Raw genomic sequence first — 16,350 nt, forward strand, 5'->3', positions numbered from 1 at the left:
GACGACGGGTCCAAACTTAATATAAAAGTATTGTTCTCATCTAATTGAAAATAATTTATTTTAAAATAATAGACGCACTGAGTCTGATCAATCCATATAATTTATTTTGAAAAAAGTAATCAAACGATTAAAAATATAATTACATAATAATAATTTTTTTTGACATAATAAAATTTTGTAACATAATAATATATAACAAAACTAAAATACTAATTCATATCATATACTTTTATCAACTGAAAAATAACCCGCGCTCAAAATCTAGTTTTGTATTAAATATATTACTTAATGAATCACGTAAAGGGATAAACTATATATGATTTCTATCTTGTTTTTTTTTTGTACTTTTTGCTCATAAACATTATGTCTCAGATTCAGATTTTATTAGTTGTAAATATGCGCCGTGTGAGTTACATAAGATAACTTTGTAACAAAATTGTTTTAATTTGTTGACTTATCATGAAAGTTTCTTAGATTTGAGATTATATCATCATGAAATGTGTTCCATGCAAATTTAACCAACTATAAAACTATATATATGGTGTTATCTTGTAAACGGTTATGTTATTTTAATTTGAAAGTTTTTAGTAAAAAAAAAGTAACAAAACAATTGGTTACATATATTGTAAATCTTGAAATAAACAGATTTGAGAATTTTTATCCTCACTTTATAATTTACACCAAAAATAGAATGGAAAATGGAGTATGAACAAAAAAAATAAAAAAATCATTCTATTTATTGAGTAATCACATTTTTGTTTCTTTATTATTTCATTTTATACTCTATTTTACAGCAAATTATTGAATGGGGTTGGAGATGCTCTCAAATGTCAATTTACTATAAAAACAGCGCATAACATCATTCTTATAACATTTGATACGTATTTCTTGTCTATACAGCTACATACAACAATAATTCTCCGACAACATTCAGGCCAGGAAAAGTATTAAAAATGGAGCCGAAGAAGAGAACAAAAAAAAAACATAACCAATCTATAGTCTTGAGTTTTTCAAAAATCGTTGGAACTTGAAAGGGATGAGATTTCGCGCCTTGTATCCTTATAATTAATATTCATTTTAATGGTTATATTTGCTCTAACAATCGGCAAAGAGATACAACTCATTCACTTTTGTAAAGAAGCTTATATTATGCGAATGTAATTGCCAAAGCAAATGGTCGGCGGCGTGCACATGCACACATGCGCAACAAGAATGTATATGAAGTTATGAACCATAATAGTTTCGCCGTTTTAGACACACGCGACCAAATGCTGTGCCGTTTCTGATCGTCTGGATAACCTCTCCTTACGTAACTTAGATTCCGATTCCAAACGAATAATCAGCCTACTATGGCGAACCAACAAAGATACTAGGATTGAAATGCATTGGATATAAGATTATACTATATGCCGGAAGAAAGCTCTTAATTTATACGATGAATATAGCAAAGATGATCATATTCCTATAATTTGAGAGATCCGGATAATCTGAATAAAACCGGCTCAAAGTATATTTGGGCCATGTGCATAATTAAAATTTTATGACCTTTCTTATAAAAATCAAAGTTTTAAGACTTTTTCTTATGAAAAATCAAACTTTAAAGACTTTTTCTTATGAAAAATCAAAGTTTAAAGATTTTATTTTATGAAATCAAATTTAGGATTTTTTTTTATAACATCTTCACTTTATTGATTTCAAATAAAAGTAACAGATTACATGAAACATAAATTATACTAAACATATTGTTAAAAAGAATTGATAAAATGAACTTTTAAAAATAACAATTACACGATGCTTCCTAACGCATTCATAGTAAATGATGATTCGCTAACTTTTCTCCACATCGTTTTTGGTATTATAAGATTTTTCTTGTAGTTCTCAATTCTTGTAAGTAATTGCTTTTAAAAATTTAGGATTTAAAATACAAAAAAAAAAGTTATTAAAATTGGATCATGTGCAAATACAAAGTTCGCACACGATAAAGGATGGCAGTATATTTCAACAAAAAAAAAGGATGGCAGTATGCGAAGAAAATTTATCTTAAGGGAACGTGAAGCTTGACTCGAGAAGATTCATAGGAACGAGTTTTCAACAAAAAAAGATGGTAGTATATACAAAGAAAATTTATCTACAAGGGTAGAACGTGAAGCTTGACTTGAGAAGATTCATAGAAACGTTAACTCGTTCCTATGATTTCTCCAATAGAAAGAGATTTAGAGATGAGGATTCTCGTTTGCTTGTTACATAAAAAGAATAGGAAGAAAGAATAACATTCCTATGTAACGTATTTGAGTGACATTTAAATTCTTGAATGTCTTTGGTGTATTCAATATTCATCATATGGTTTGATTTCGTCCAAGCAATGAGTCAAATATGAAATGCTATAAAGCCTTTATAAGTTTATGAATTTAGCATGTACTACATTGGTTTCATGTATGTTTTAAGAAGAGATCGATGAGGATTTGGTTTTCGATTGTGTCCATATTTCAAAACCTTGCTAGTACATTTCTCTACGGTTGTTTTCTTTAGTTATAATTTTCGAAAAAAGTACATGGGCTACAATTTTTAAGGTTTGGCCCTAATAAATAAGGCTGGTTCTGACTGTATGTAGAGATTAAAGGGCTTCTTTGGGTGCAGCGAGGATAGACAGACCGATCACAACATATGTTGTATAGTCGGAGAAGATAGTTTTCTAGATCGAATTTGTTTTTTTTTTCACAAGAAAAAACTATTATATTACTCAAATTTGAGGCGGTCTTGATAACCAGACTGGGATAGAATATCAACAATCAATAAAACAAATGCGCATAATTAAGTAAGGATAGCCAAAATCCACGTTTTAGCTTCTATTTTCGACCATTGCGATTGGAATCGGTTTAAGTGCTTGTAACTGAAGTAGAACAAAAAATGTGTCGAACCAGTGAACCAAAGAAACCATGTGTCTTTCATGATATGCGGTTTGTGATATATAGTTAATTAGGTCACCAGTATATTACATCAGGAACCGCCCAAACGTCATAACTAATCTCCCAGTATAATTCTCTATTTTATATTATCGGATTCAACTATAATCACTTTTAGGTTTTAGCTTAAGATGTTTATGGTCGTACATTTATTTGATTTTAATAACGAAAGCAAGGCTACGTGGCCATTTGTGGGAACATTGTGACCTCACACAGTCACACTTGTACATATGTAACATAAAGACAAAATATACCTACACTATATGTGTGTTTGCTTTGCCACTTTATGTGTATGCGTTTAATATGGCTCGTTACAAACATACATTTCTAACAATTACTGTAGCTCTCCAAAATGAATCCACCATGTGCTTTTTCTTCTGGGTATGTAAACTTGCAAAAACGTACATTATTATTAGTAAGGCTTTCTGCCAAATAAGCTCTTCAACCTTTTTTTTAAAACAACTTGACCTTTCAAATATAAAAAATGTTGGTCAAATTCTCCAATTTGAAGTCATATAGAATTTTTTTTATTACGGGTTGATATAACTGAATATAAATTTGTAAAATTGACTTGCATCTTATATATTTAGAAGATAAAATTGAAAAATCACTTTAAAAGTTTCTTTTGCAGATAACCGTTATTATAAAGCAAAGTAGCAAGCTACAAAGTCGTAGTCATATTAATCATGAAAAACTGTACTCGTATATACATACCTTAATTAGCTAGTTTAGCTTTTTAAGAATATATATTTTTTTTAAAGTTGATTTATTATGTCATTATAATTATGTAAAAGATTACACAAAACTAATTCAGTCACATATGAGTATCGATGTGAACGTATACTATATCAATACAAAATATGCTATATGCTAATTAAGAGCGAACATTGGTTAGTTACAATGAACGTATACAAAAGAGCGAACATTGGTTAGTATACTATATCAATACAAAAGATGCAATTTATTATGACATTACAATTATTAACGTATATTATATCAATACAAAATATGCTAAGAGCGATCATTGGTTAGTTAAACCACATACACAAAACTAATTCAGTCGCATACGAGCATCGATGAGTGTACCTAAAACAAGCAATAGACTAATTGTGTAATATTGATCATATTGTTAAAACTAGCTCTATGTTTTCTGATAACATCAACACCAATAAAAAATACAATATAAAATTTTATTGAGGAGGCTCTCAAATGATAGGCAATAAATAACATTATCACACATGTTCTCTTTACAAAATATAGATTTAAAATGTGTATAAATAGTTAAACACACACACTAATCGGCCATACCTCTTCCAACACTCATAATCACTTTGGCCGCCAGCTTTCTTCACATACACTCAAATCTAAAAACATCTCTTTCTCGACACAAAAAAAAAAAAAGTATATCAACACCTCTCTTAATTTCTCAGTCGATCAATATCAAGACATATAATAATAATGGTGCCGTACCAAGAGCTCGCTCTTCAGAGAAGCTTCAGCTGCAACACAACAAGAAAGATCAATCCAGAGACCTCTCCGGCGCGTGGCTCTCATTCCCGTTCTCCTTCCTCCTTTGCTTTGATCCCAACCATCCCTGAGCATCATGAACTCTTCCTCGTACCAAGCTGGAGACTCTCCTCCTCGTCTTCTTCTTCTTCCTCTAGCAGCATCGTGAAAATCAACTTGAAGCTTTCTTCCTTCTTACGTTGTCTCATCAACCTCATTAACCTCCCCGTTTGCAACTTCCTCTCGTTTCCTTCTTCCTCCAGCGTTTCTAACCAGATGATCTCTTTCCTCACCGGTGGCTCCTCTTCCCTCGGGAAAAGAGTCACAGGGACGTTGTACGGACACAGAAGAGGCCACGTCACGTTTTCAGTCCAGTACGGTCCGAGTTCCGACCCAGTGTTTCTCTTAGACCTAGCCATGTCAACGGCAACTCTAGTCAGAGAGATGTCGTCGGGGCTCGTCAGGATCGCGTTGGAGTGCGAGAAACGTCACCGGTCGGGTACTAAGCTTTTCCACGAGCCTAAGTGGACCATGTATTGTAACGGGAGGAAGTGCGGTTACGCGGTGTCGCGTGACGGCGCCTGTACCGACTCGGATTGGCGCGTGTTCAACACGGTATCTAGGGTTACGGTTGGAGCTGGAGTTATTCCGACGGCGAAGAGTATTGATGACGTGTCAGGTGGTGGAAAGGAGCTTGGGGAGTTGTTGTATATGAGAGGTAGATTTGAACGAGTCGTGGGGAGTCGTGACTCGGAGGCGTTTTACATGATGAACCCTGACAAAAACGGAGGTCCTGAACTCAGTATTTTTCTTCTTAGAATATAAGTAAAACAAATATGTTTTTAACTTATTACACGATGTGAAAATGTCCTTAGTGACGTTTTAAAACATTAGTGATGAATGTAATGTTGTTTCATGAAGTATATGTAATCGATAGTGAGAATGCCTAGGAGGGTGTGTTAGGTTTTTCTAATTGTTTATTTGATGTGGTATATTTGTTCTTTTTTTTTTTGTAAACTGCTTTCAAGTATATTTGTTCTTCTTTTTTTTCTTTTTTCTTTTTTTACTTTCTACAGAAATTTTATGTATAATTGCTTTGGTTAAGTATCAAGAATATCAGGATGTCATGATTAGTATGTGGTTGCCTATCCCATTCCTAAAGTGTATCTTTGGATAGGTTAAAGAAATCAAATGGTTCAAGGCTTTATGACTTCTTGATGTGTTTAATAATGGGAAGGTTGTAGCCTCTGTTTATGACTTCTTGATGACTTCTTGATGTGTTTAGTGGTCACGATGTTAGTCTTTTCTTTGGTTTTGGTGGTCTACTACTCTACCGGTTGATCAAAACAATCCATTTTGGTTTCCAAATTTTTACCTTTTAATATAATAGAATTTTATGGTCTCTAAACTGACAAAAGAATGTAAATATATGCATGGATCATCCAGTTTTTACACCGTGATTGTTTCATGTCATAAATTTCACAGTCGGTTGATGTTTTGCTATAGTAGGTTTTTGTTAATATTAAGTGGAGGACCTGGAGGTACGTATAGAGTCCTTCTCTGTAGTTTGGGCAGGAGTAGGTGGTTTTGAGTTAAAAGGGTCTTGGCTCTCATGCGGGTCGGGTCGTATTGGTCCTGCGGGGACTCTCCTTTGGGTTACTTTATTACAAAATTCAGCAGTTGTCCAAAAAAGATAAGTGTTTGCATTGGTTGCTTATATGCAAGGCATGAAGACCCGCACATGGTCCGCCATGATTAATGCCAAAATCAGGATTTTAAACTGAACCAGATTCGTTTTTTACAACAAAACACGGCTAGACCGGTTTGATCCGGTGGTCCAGTTTTCAAAACACTGGATTAAAGGAATAATATCACAACATTCGGCTCGATATACATTCTACTACATAAACCATACTATACTAATTGTTTTAAGAAAAAACATTTAATCTAACATTTTACCAAAAAAACATTTATTCTAAAATCATTGTATCATATATGCCTAGTTGACCTTATTATATATCTTTATAGGTTAGAATAAATGAAAACACAGTTCTGAATTATGCTCTCTAGTCAATTATCATCGGTGTTATGTACTTTGTATATTCGTATTATCGTATAACACACAACACACTTCCACCTAATGTACAGAATTATTTATAATATTATAAGAAAAGGAACATTATCCTTAATTAGGATCAGAGTTAAACATAAATAAACGTAAAAGATATATTTCCGTGGATGAGATGAGATATCCAGCTCGAGAATGAAAACTGTGTTGGATCTTGTCATCTACAAGTGCAACGATCACTCACACAACTCTCTCAGAAGTCGATGGGGACAAAGACTTCAAGTGTTGGATCCTGTCTAATCCGAAACGTGTAGTAGCTTTGTAGAAACAAAAGCAAATTGTAACACACTATTGTATAAGATAAAAGAAGATTCAATTGTTTTCATTTGGGATTCAATGGCGTTAACTCCAAAAGTATTTGAATGAAACAAAACTGAATCATCATGATACAATTTGGCATCTGCCAGAAACAATCAAATCTATCTGCTGATCCTCATTTATTAGCCTCGATGAATTCCCGGTACTCTTTCTTCATCTTCACACCCGATATAGTCCTGCACACACACTCGTCATCTTTAGCCAAACCTGACCACAATAATCCTATTAAATGAAAGAACGCATCCCAACCTGAGCATTTCCTTGTTCTTGAAGAACTGCACACATGGCGTTCCCATGATTCCGGCTGCTTCAGCAATTTCTTGATCTTCCTCTATATCAATCTCAACAAAATGCACATCATTGTTATACTCATCGACCACCTGCAACAGCAATTAAGACTAATGTACCGATGGTTGGAAAATCAGGAAAGGAAGCAAATGCTTAGTCGGACGGGTCACCTTGTTCAAGATTGGCTTCAGAGTCCTACAGGGGCCACATGTTGGTGACGTGTATAATACACATATAACTCTTGAACTCTCATGGTATAACTTTCTAAGAGCATACTAAAAGCAGGGAAAGTGGGAAACAAAACACAAGACGAAAGATGTGAGGCAGAGAAAATGCTTGTAATAAAAATTTATAAGGTTCATATAGATCACCTGTCCCCGATGCTTTGTAAGAGTAACGTCGAACTTTTCTTGGACATCCCGCTGTGTGAACTCTTTCTTGGTCTCTTCAGTTTGTGGCTGCCCCCATGTTAAAACATGAACATTGAAAGAGTGTAAGCCTTGTGAAGTATGCAAATGAATACATTAATTTTTGACAAATATCATTCATACCTGGTGAAACTCAACAAGAAGATTGTTACTTGTGAGGTATCTCTCGGCTGACAAAGCGGCTATGCATCCTGATCCAGCAGCAGTTACAGCTTGTCTCCATTCATGGTCCTAGAGTCACAAATGGGATAATAGCCCACACAATTATCGAATCGATATGACTTCAAAGAATTAATACAAATACAGAAACAAAGCAAAAAAAGTTACAAAGGATAACCTGCACATCTCCTGCAGCAAATACACCTTCAACTGATGTATTAGATGTTCCTTCGCGAACCAACACGTACCCCGAGCTGTCGAGTTCGACTTGGCCTTCCAGTAACTGACTATTCGGCGAATGACCTATTCCATAAAACAATCCTTTAGCCTCCAGCTCGGTTTCCTCTCCGGTATCAACTCTTCTAAGTAGAAGGCCAGACATCTGTCCCTTGGTGTTGCTCAATACGTCCACCGTTTCCGTGTTGTAATGCACTGTGATGTTTGGATTGTTGTTCACTCTGAAACATTCGCCATAACCAACCTGTTAAAAAAACACTCAGGGTGTTGAAAAGACTCAACTTACAGTGTGCTCATTAGTCTATAATTCCAAAAATCCAACAATGACGGAGAAAAGCGTTTTACTGGTTGGATATCGAATGTTCTGATTTGGTTTTCTAACTCCACAGCCTGACAAATTACATTGACTCAGAAGCTAATAATATAATAACCTGTAAAAAACACACCTGTCTTGCATAGCCTTGGAGGCTCTCAACTGGTCTCTACGAACAAGCAAATGAACATGACCTGCATATTTCGTGAGGTACAAAGCTTCCTCTGTCGCCGTATCTCCTCCTCCAACCACGGCGAGTACTTGCCCCTTAAACAAAGGCGAGGCGCCATCACAAATTGCACAAGCACTAATTCCCCTACTCCAGAACTCTTCCTCTCGCGGTAGTCTCAGCCTCTTTGCTGTAGCTCCTGTGGCATAAATGATACTATGACACTTAACCTACAGAACCAACCCCACCCCAAATAATAACAACTTCATCAGTATAAACACAACACTGGTTGAGAGACAAAGAGATTCATCAATGTCTATAGAACCTCACAAGCTAACCCTATACGAGCTTATGTTCATCAGAGCAATGAAAGCATCTGCACCAGTAGAACAAATGAAATATCCAAGACTATCAACACTAGTCTCTACCTTCAATAGTATTAAACACACACATCTCACATCTGCAATCTCTACTTTGAACTAACAAAAGGAGTGACAATGTGACATGCAGAGAAAGATAATCACCTTACGTTCACTACTCTGGACAGTAAAGGGAGCAGTTCCTACACTAAGAGACTCAACATCCTCTGGATACAACTCTGCTCCCCACCGCTCAGCTTGCTTCCTCATACTACACAAAACCAAAAAGATTGCCTCAGAAACTGATCAGTGAATCAAAATACTAATATTAATCACATCCAATTCCTCACTTCTCCATCAAATCAGGACCAGTAATCCCCTCAGGGAACCCCGGAAAATTCTCAACCTCGGTGGTCGTCATCAACTGCCCGCCGGGAACTCCGCCCATCTGATACCCTTCGAAAACCACCGGCTTCAAATTGGCTCTCGCGGCGTATATAGCCGCCGTGTAGCCGGCGGGACCGGAGCCTATAATCACTACGTTCTCGATCACCTCGCCTGCAAACATAAGAAGCTCGATTACTTGTGCAGCACTGCAAAAAACCTCAATACACAGTCGAAACTAAGATTACCAGAAGAAGACGGTGAATCGGCGGAAGCGGAGACGCTGAGGCGAGGGAGGGAATCGGAGCGAGTTCGGCGGAGGGTGAACGAGGAACCGCGGCGTGAAGTAGTGAGGGAGAAGAGATGAGGGGGAGGAGAGAGGGCGGCGACTCGGTGAGTCGACACGGAGCCGAGTCCGATGCCTGCAGCCATTTTCCTTCTTCACCTTACGCGCCAAAGCCAAAGCATTATCTCTTTGCTCTTTTAGTCCTCATGTTTAAGAGCTTCTCAGCCGTTGGATCTAAGAGTTCTCTCTTTTGGTGACGCGTGTCGATTGTAGAGATGTGTGTTGTTGACGGAGGATAATCCAATTGCATTTTAAGTGGACGGACGCTTTAGCCTTTTTTTTTTTAATTCATTAGGCTATCAATGGGCTGGATGTTGATCTTAAATATTGGGGTTTAAGATTTAGGAGAGCTGTTTTGATTTATTTTTTTTGGCTAATTGTGATCATCATGATTCATGAATACAGAACTGTTGAGAGATTAAATGAACCTCAAAAAAGACATATCCGCGTATGCATCTACTTTCTCTCTCTAAAAAAGAAAAGCTCCAGCCGCTCTCTAAAATCTGAGAACCCTAGCTCCGGCCCGGCTCCTCCGGTGCCGGAGGCGCTCATCCTCTCCCTTTTTCCTTGTTTTCTATTTGCTTTCTTCTTCCTGGTTTCAACCTTTGCCGATATGTTTGTTTCTCTGCGTTTCGATGGGAGCCTCCCGCCATCTCGGTTCGTGTACCAGCGGGGTAAGCTCTGTCGCTCTTTGGAGAAGCGACGAGGTAATGGAAAGACAGAAAAGAAGGAAGTCGGCTTTTAGGGTATCGGAGAAGCCAGATCTAGTTTTCCGTTTTTAGATCTACGGCGACTCCGGTTCAGGTGACGGCGCGTGACGGTCTGAGACATCTTCTCTAGTGGGTATCTTCGTCCCCCCGAGGCGGTGAGACAACCGGAGAGGAGTTGGTCGGACTGTGGTCAGAGGCAAGTCTCTCGGTTCTCGGGAACATCATGTATCTAGGTGAGTGCTGAAGGAGTAGTCAACCGGAGGTACTCGCCTCTCATCAGTACGTGGCGGAGCTTATACATCCCAGCGTCGGAGATTCGTGGTTTCCGGCGGTATGAGTTCCGCACTCTGGAGGTTTAAATGTTTGAACCGTCAGCTTTGGTCGCTGAGCCCGCTTTTCATTCCAGATCTCTGTGTCTGGTTTTTGGCTGAGGACCGAACATCGAACGGCTGTGGTATGAGTTTATCTCGAGAACCCGCCTTCGGTGAAGATGCATTTGAGTCACGTTCATCAAGTCCTATCATATGGCACCATTTGCTTGTGTATGAAATGTTTTCTCGTGTTTAGTCTTGTGCTTACAGTTCCTAGTAGATGTTGTCGTGTCTCGAGGTCGTTTTTAGGAGGTTCAAGAGATGGGTCACTTCGGGTAGAGGGGTGATTTCATTCTCATTGTGGTCCAATATACAATGGAGGTTTCAATTAGGTAGGATTGAGTCCAAGTTAGTGATTCAGTTTGATACTAGATTGCTCCATTGTATTAGTGGTATAAACACTTGTGGTCAAGTTCTTGTATCCGGATCATTGGTGAAATGAATGTTGTTGATGAGCCAAAAAAAAAAAAAAAAAAATGAACCTCAAATGGCCTCTTGTTCTATAAGACACTTTCTCTATTGAGTTGAAAATGTTACAAAACATGACTCAAGTCCAATATAGTGTCTCATGATCGAAGTCCATTAGTCCATCTTATTAGGGGTTCATAGGGCCGACTATTAATAAATTAGAACAATACTCTCTTTCGTCACCAAATTTTAAATAGTTTAGAATTTGTATTAGATCATTCTATCAAACCATCCAAAAATGTTTATATATATATTTCATTACCTCTATAACTCTAATACATATGTTACAGTCAGTCATCGATAAAGCCTAGTGAAATATTCGTTTTAATCTTCAGATTTTACAGTTTTCATATATACTTATAAGTTCTTATTTCATCGTATATATAAAATGGAATATATAGTCTCGTTGGGGGTTGATTATCCAACCTCAAATTTTATTTTTTAGAAAAAGTACTAAATTGAAATTTACCTAAAAATATTTCTGATCTTCGTAATCTCATTACATATCTTATAAATTTGAGAATAAAGAGCAAAAATGTTCAACAAATAGTACATTTTGTTATATTTATTTCAGTGATGAATGAGGTCGAAGTGAAAATCAAACTAAGAGTTGGTGAGGGAAGTGACAGACACTCTTGCTGATGCCATACAAAAGTAAAGAACTTGTTTTTTCTTCTCAGTGTCGTTTCAAGAAGAAAAAGGTGACACATGCAAATAAAGAATGCTATAATGTCAAGAAAGCTAGGCTGACCAAAAATAGCGGCCCAATTAAAGCAAAGAAGCTTTGTCTTTAGTTTAGTCTAGTGCAGTGTCTGAATTCCATGAACTTCCATTTTTATTTGTCAACAAATTGTACTTTCATTTAACTCTTGTCTAGAAGATTTGTTATGACGCTACTCCAATAAACGTTACAACTACTTTATGGTAAGAATAAAAAGTCGTTCGTACTTGGCGTCTAAGTTTGATGGTTTGATGGTTTGTCGTTTGAAGTATCTCACCATCTATCTATATAAGTAAAATACGCATTTAACATGTAAACTATGTTTTCTTCAAAACGGGCGAAAGTGTCTTGGACCTGAGCTCGAAAAGAGCTTGCATATTATATATATTCAAGTAGCACACATGTTAGAGCTTTGTAATTCTTTATGGTTCAACAAATCATGTCTCAAGGATAATTATAGTTTGATCACTTTTATTTTACTACTCGTGTCAATGTTAAACAAAAACAATAAAACATGAGTTTTTGGAATTTGTATGGTTAAATATCTCTCCTCTCTTTTAATCTCAGCTGCTAGAGACGTGTGGATATAGTACGCGCTGGCAAGGGAAGATTGTCGGCAACCCCTTCAAAGTTGAAATGCATCAGTGGTACTTTGACAAACATATAGAAATTTGAAAGTGATTCTTTTATTTTCTTTCATTACTTTGACTAAAAGCGACATTAATTAACTTATTATTACTTAACCATGTCATGCAACAAAAGAAACTTAACTTTTTTATTACGTGTTCATAAATGTAATCATGAAACTGGATTCCCTAAGTTTGTTGTACAATCTGCTAGAGTGTATTCCCTAAGTTTGTGTAAGCTCTGCTAAAAATACTTTTCTACTGCAATGGTGTTTTAAAAAAAAAAGATTATGTTGGAAATCACATGAATTGTAGAACTGAATACAAAGAGGGTGTTTTTTTTTCAATGAAAATACAAATAATAAGTTAAAGTGTAGAAAGTAGAAAAGTACAAAGCATGAAATGTCAAAAAGATAGTCATCAATTTTGAAGGAGAAAGAAAAGATAGATATCTAATACTTGATTTGTCATGAGACCAAACAAAATCTTACAAAAAGGTGAACATGAAATAATAAATCACATGCATGATTTGCATTCATTGTTTTTTTTTTTTGTATACTGATAGTACCACCACACCTAAAGGGGGTCCAAAATAGTTGCTTCATATCACAAATATCCAATTTTACCAACTTGTATATATATAATATGTATAATCACACGTATATCTCGTGATTCTTATCATTTTCTGTCGTTTCCTATACGTCTTATACAACACACGTTACAACTTAAATTATATTGACAATAGAGATGGTTGGTAAATGCAACGACGAATGTTTTCCGGTAAATAAGAAAGGAATATTAGTACTAAGAAACTCAATACAAATGTTAACCGGATAGAAAATGATTGTTTATGACATAGATGTTGAAAAAATCTGCTAATTAAACTTGAAGAAAAAAAAGAAGAAAACAAAAAGAATTTAGTGTGAAAACTCGATTGAGTCAAATTCTCATTCTAGGGTTTGTTTATTGACTATATGAATAAATATATTACAAACTTAAAACTCATATTTTATTCATAACTAAGGTCGGTCCGCCCTACGGACGGGATATTAGTTAATTTGATATTCACTAAATGCTCGAGTTGAAATTTGTTTTAAGATTCAAGAATTTGGTTTTCTGTTATGTGTTATTTATTAGTATGCGGTGGTATAGTTGTTTTTCGATTATTCTTGCTTTGGTATTGTATCAAATTAACTAATTGTCCAACTCATAATTATAGATGTACAAATGTGGATTTGTGATAAAGTTTGATGACAATACTATTTTTTTTTAATTTTTATTCATAGTGGAGTGTGCATGTGTCAAAAAGAGGCATATATCAACTTTTATGTTTTTGCGTATGAATTTTAAATATATATTATTTTGTATAATGCATACTTGCTCTACAACATTTGCTTGTAGACTAAAAAAACTGTTTTCTATATTCTTAAAAGAGAAAATATTTAGTCTAGAACATAACATGAACATATGTATTGACTATATGTAGAAGTTGGGTGTTATTTTAAAATGACATATGTATAGAGCTTTTTCAACCATTACTTCACTGGCACAAAACATTTATAACTGCAAATACCTTCTTTTAAAAGCAAAACTAATAAAAGCGTGTACAACAAATGTATTTTGATATATATTATATGCATCAAGTTATAAAGGTTGGAAACATTGCAAAACTGTTTGGAGCAAAGTTTTTAACTTCACGATCTTCATCTTGACGTCAGTTTCAGTGTCGGCCCTGGTCACAAGCAGAAGAAGCATGGGCTTCCAGCCGACACGATAATAAGTATTTTCGCGGCCACATATTTATAAAATGTGACTTTAGCATAGTAGTTCTAAGAGAAATTACCTGTGCTGGAGGTGCTGGGTTCAATTATCTCTGACAACCTTTTGTTTTATTTTGGCCTCAAATATAAAATGAGACACGTGTCACTCCCATAACACACGACTTGAGGCGAACATATTTTTATATATATAGATATCTGACATTCCCTAAAATTTACTAAAGTCGATTTTTCTAAACTTCAAAATACTGTATCTTCAGGGTTTTCGGCTCCCTGGACCCCTCATGTATTAACCTTGATAAAGAATCTATATGTTTAGTCCCACGTCCGATTGTGGAATCAACAATAAATATTATCGATGATTATTTCACATTTTTAGAAAGACTATGAAGAATTATATAGGATTCAAACATAAAATCAAATGGTTACGGCTGGAAATGCTCATATCTTTTTATATAAAAACGTTGAATTATAATCATTTACATTAATATGATACATTCTAAGTTCTAACAGGCTCATAAAGTCACTCGCATTCGAAAAAGACACTCACAAAAATTTATATTTAAACAAAAAAGTATAATGCAATTCATGTGTATATAAGCTATGTTCCTTTGAAAATGGTTCAAAGTATTACTATTCTTGTCTCAACCACTTTATTAAACTAATTAACGTCTCTTTCTCTCTCTATGGAGTCGTGTTACGTCTCTCTAGATTAAGATCTTCTCCTGATTGTTCTCTTCAAGAAATAATACTTCTCGCTTATGGAAGATGATCATTTACGTTGTCACGATAACATCAACGACGAGGAACGTTTGCCATTGGAGTTTATGACCGGAAAACAAACATCCACGGCGGAATTACAGCCGCCGCAACCGCCGCCATTCTTGGTAAAGACATACAAGGTGGTTGAGGATCCGACCACGGATGAGGTTATATCTTGGAACGAAGATGGGACCGGATTCATCGTGTGGCAGCCGGCAGAGTTCGCTAGAGATCTCTTACCAACACTTTTCAAGCATTGCAACTTCTCTAGTTTCGTTCGCCAGCTCAATACTTATGTACGTGCATGCTCCACATTGCTTTTACTTTTTATTTTATTTTTCGTTAATCATATATGTTCCTTTGTTTCAATTAAGTTAACTAGTATGAATTTGTTCATCTGAGTGTATTTTATTTATTTATTTTATTTTAACATATATGGGTATTTATCAAACTGAAAATTTCAAATTACAAAGATAATGCAAACAATTATTTTTACTTTGTGATTCTTTTGCAAAAAAATGAATTTTTTTAATTAAACCATTTAGAAATATCAGACGAGTTTTAGTTCCGTTTCCATTTGGCATTTGTATTTGCAGTATCTAAACAATAATTGAAAAAACTCTAAAATATTTGTGAATATTCTTTTCTTTTTTTTTGACGAAAGATTTGTGAATATTCTTCAAATAGAACAATATACAATATAACACATAAACGTCAAAAGGAACACAAAGAAATGCATGGAGACATGAGTTTCATATTTTCATGATGCATTCTCACATGTGAAATGTGAAGTTCGTACGTAAAATTTGGTACATGGTACTAACAAGTGGGTACAAACTATTGTAGGGGTTTCGGAAAGTGTCGACGACAAGATGGGAGTTTAGTAATGAGATGTTTCGAAAAGGGCAAAGAGAGCTTATGTGCAATATCCGAAGAAGGAAGAGTTATCCACACTCACACTCACATAACAAGTCTCATCAGGTTGTACCAACAACAACAACGGAGAATCAAGAAGATCATCACCTTGAGGATCAACGCACTTCATCTTCTTCCTCCCCTTTTGTATACTCTGCTTTACTCGACGAAAACAAGTGCTTGAAGAATGAAAATGAGTTCCTGAATTCAGAACTAGGCAAGACAAAGAAGAAATGCAAACAACTTTTGGAGTTGGTGGAAAGATACAAAGGAGAAGAAAACAATGATGACGACGATGATAATGATGATCAGGGGCTTAAGTTGTTTGGAGTAAAACTGGAGTGAGAGAGATCGTTTGGTAGATTTGCCTCGCCATCTTCTTCATATTCTTATAAGTTTGC

At 35.5% G+C, this 16,350-nt stretch overlaps 3 protein-coding genes across 3 annotated transcripts; 2 read left to right on the forward strand and 1 right to left on the reverse strand.

Moving 5' to 3' along the window:
* The first annotated feature begins 3,241 nt into the window (after positions 1-3,241).
* LOC106443557 (protein MIZU-KUSSEI 1-like) lies at positions 3,242-6,497 on the forward strand. Its single transcript, XM_013885112.3, has one exon. The coding sequence runs from the start codon at positions 4,422-4,424 to the stop codon at positions 5,292-5,294; it is 873 nt and encodes a 290-aa protein (XP_013740566.2). The 5' UTR covers positions 3,242-4,421; the 3' UTR covers positions 5,295-6,497.
* Positions 6,498-6,875: 378 nt separating this feature from the next.
* LOC106428177 (NADPH-dependent thioredoxin reductase 3-like) lies at positions 6,876-9,752 on the reverse strand. Its single transcript, XM_013868929.3, has 10 exons — positions 9,501-9,752; positions 9,219-9,426; positions 9,034-9,139; positions 8,474-8,739; positions 7,969-8,248; positions 7,755-7,862; positions 7,575-7,661; positions 7,374-7,478; positions 7,165-7,295; positions 6,876-7,091 (listed from the first exon to the last, which is right to left on the reverse strand). The coding sequence occupies exons 1-10, from the start codon at positions 9,682-9,684 to the stop codon at positions 7,031-7,033; spliced, it is 1,536 nt and encodes a 511-aa protein (XP_013724383.2). The 5' UTR covers positions 9,685-9,752; the 3' UTR covers positions 6,876-7,030.
* A 5,163-nt stretch (positions 9,753-14,915) lies between these two features.
* Positions 14,916-16,307, forward strand: LOC106428159 (heat stress transcription factor B-3). The gene is made up of 2 exons (XM_013868909.3): positions 14,916-15,330; positions 15,881-16,307. Exons 1-2 carry the CDS (start codon positions 15,034-15,036, stop codon positions 16,292-16,294), a joined length of 711 nt encoding a protein of 236 aa, XP_013724363.1. The 5' UTR covers positions 14,916-15,033; the 3' UTR covers positions 16,295-16,307.
* Positions 16,308-16,350: the final 43 nt, after the last annotated feature.

This window comes from Brassica napus, chromosome A3 (assembly GCF_020379485.1).
Source record: "Brassica napus cultivar Da-Ae chromosome A3, Da-Ae, whole genome shotgun sequence".
NCBI lineage: Eukaryota > Viridiplantae > Streptophyta > Magnoliopsida > Brassicales > Brassicaceae > Brassica > Brassica napus.

Bases quoted from the DNA above. Each gene is read 5' to 3' on its own strand.
- LOC106443557 (XM_013885112.3), top strand. From the start codon at position 4,422: ATGGTGCCGTACCAAGAGCTCGCTCTTCAGAGAAGCTTCAGCTGCAAC.
- LOC106428159 (XM_013868909.3), top strand. From the start codon at position 15,034: ATGGAAGATGATCATTTACGTTGTCACGATAACATCAACGACGAGGAA. The intron at 15,331-15,880 runs GTACGTGCATGC...AAACTATTGTAG, and splicing joins TTCGCCAGCTCAATACTTAT to GGGTTTCGGAAAGTGTCGAC.
- LOC106428177 (XM_013868929.3), bottom strand. From the start codon at position 9,684: ATGGCTGCAGGCATCGGACTCGGCTCCGTGTCGACTCACCGAGTCGCC. The intron at 9,427-9,500 runs GTAATCTTAGTT...TTATGTTTGCAG, and splicing joins CGATTCACCGTCTTCTTCTG to GCGAGGTGATCGAGAACGTA. The intron at 7,662-7,754 runs GTATGAATGATA...ACATGGGGGCAG, and splicing joins TTCTTGTTGAGTTTCACCAG to CCACAAACTGAAGAGACCAA.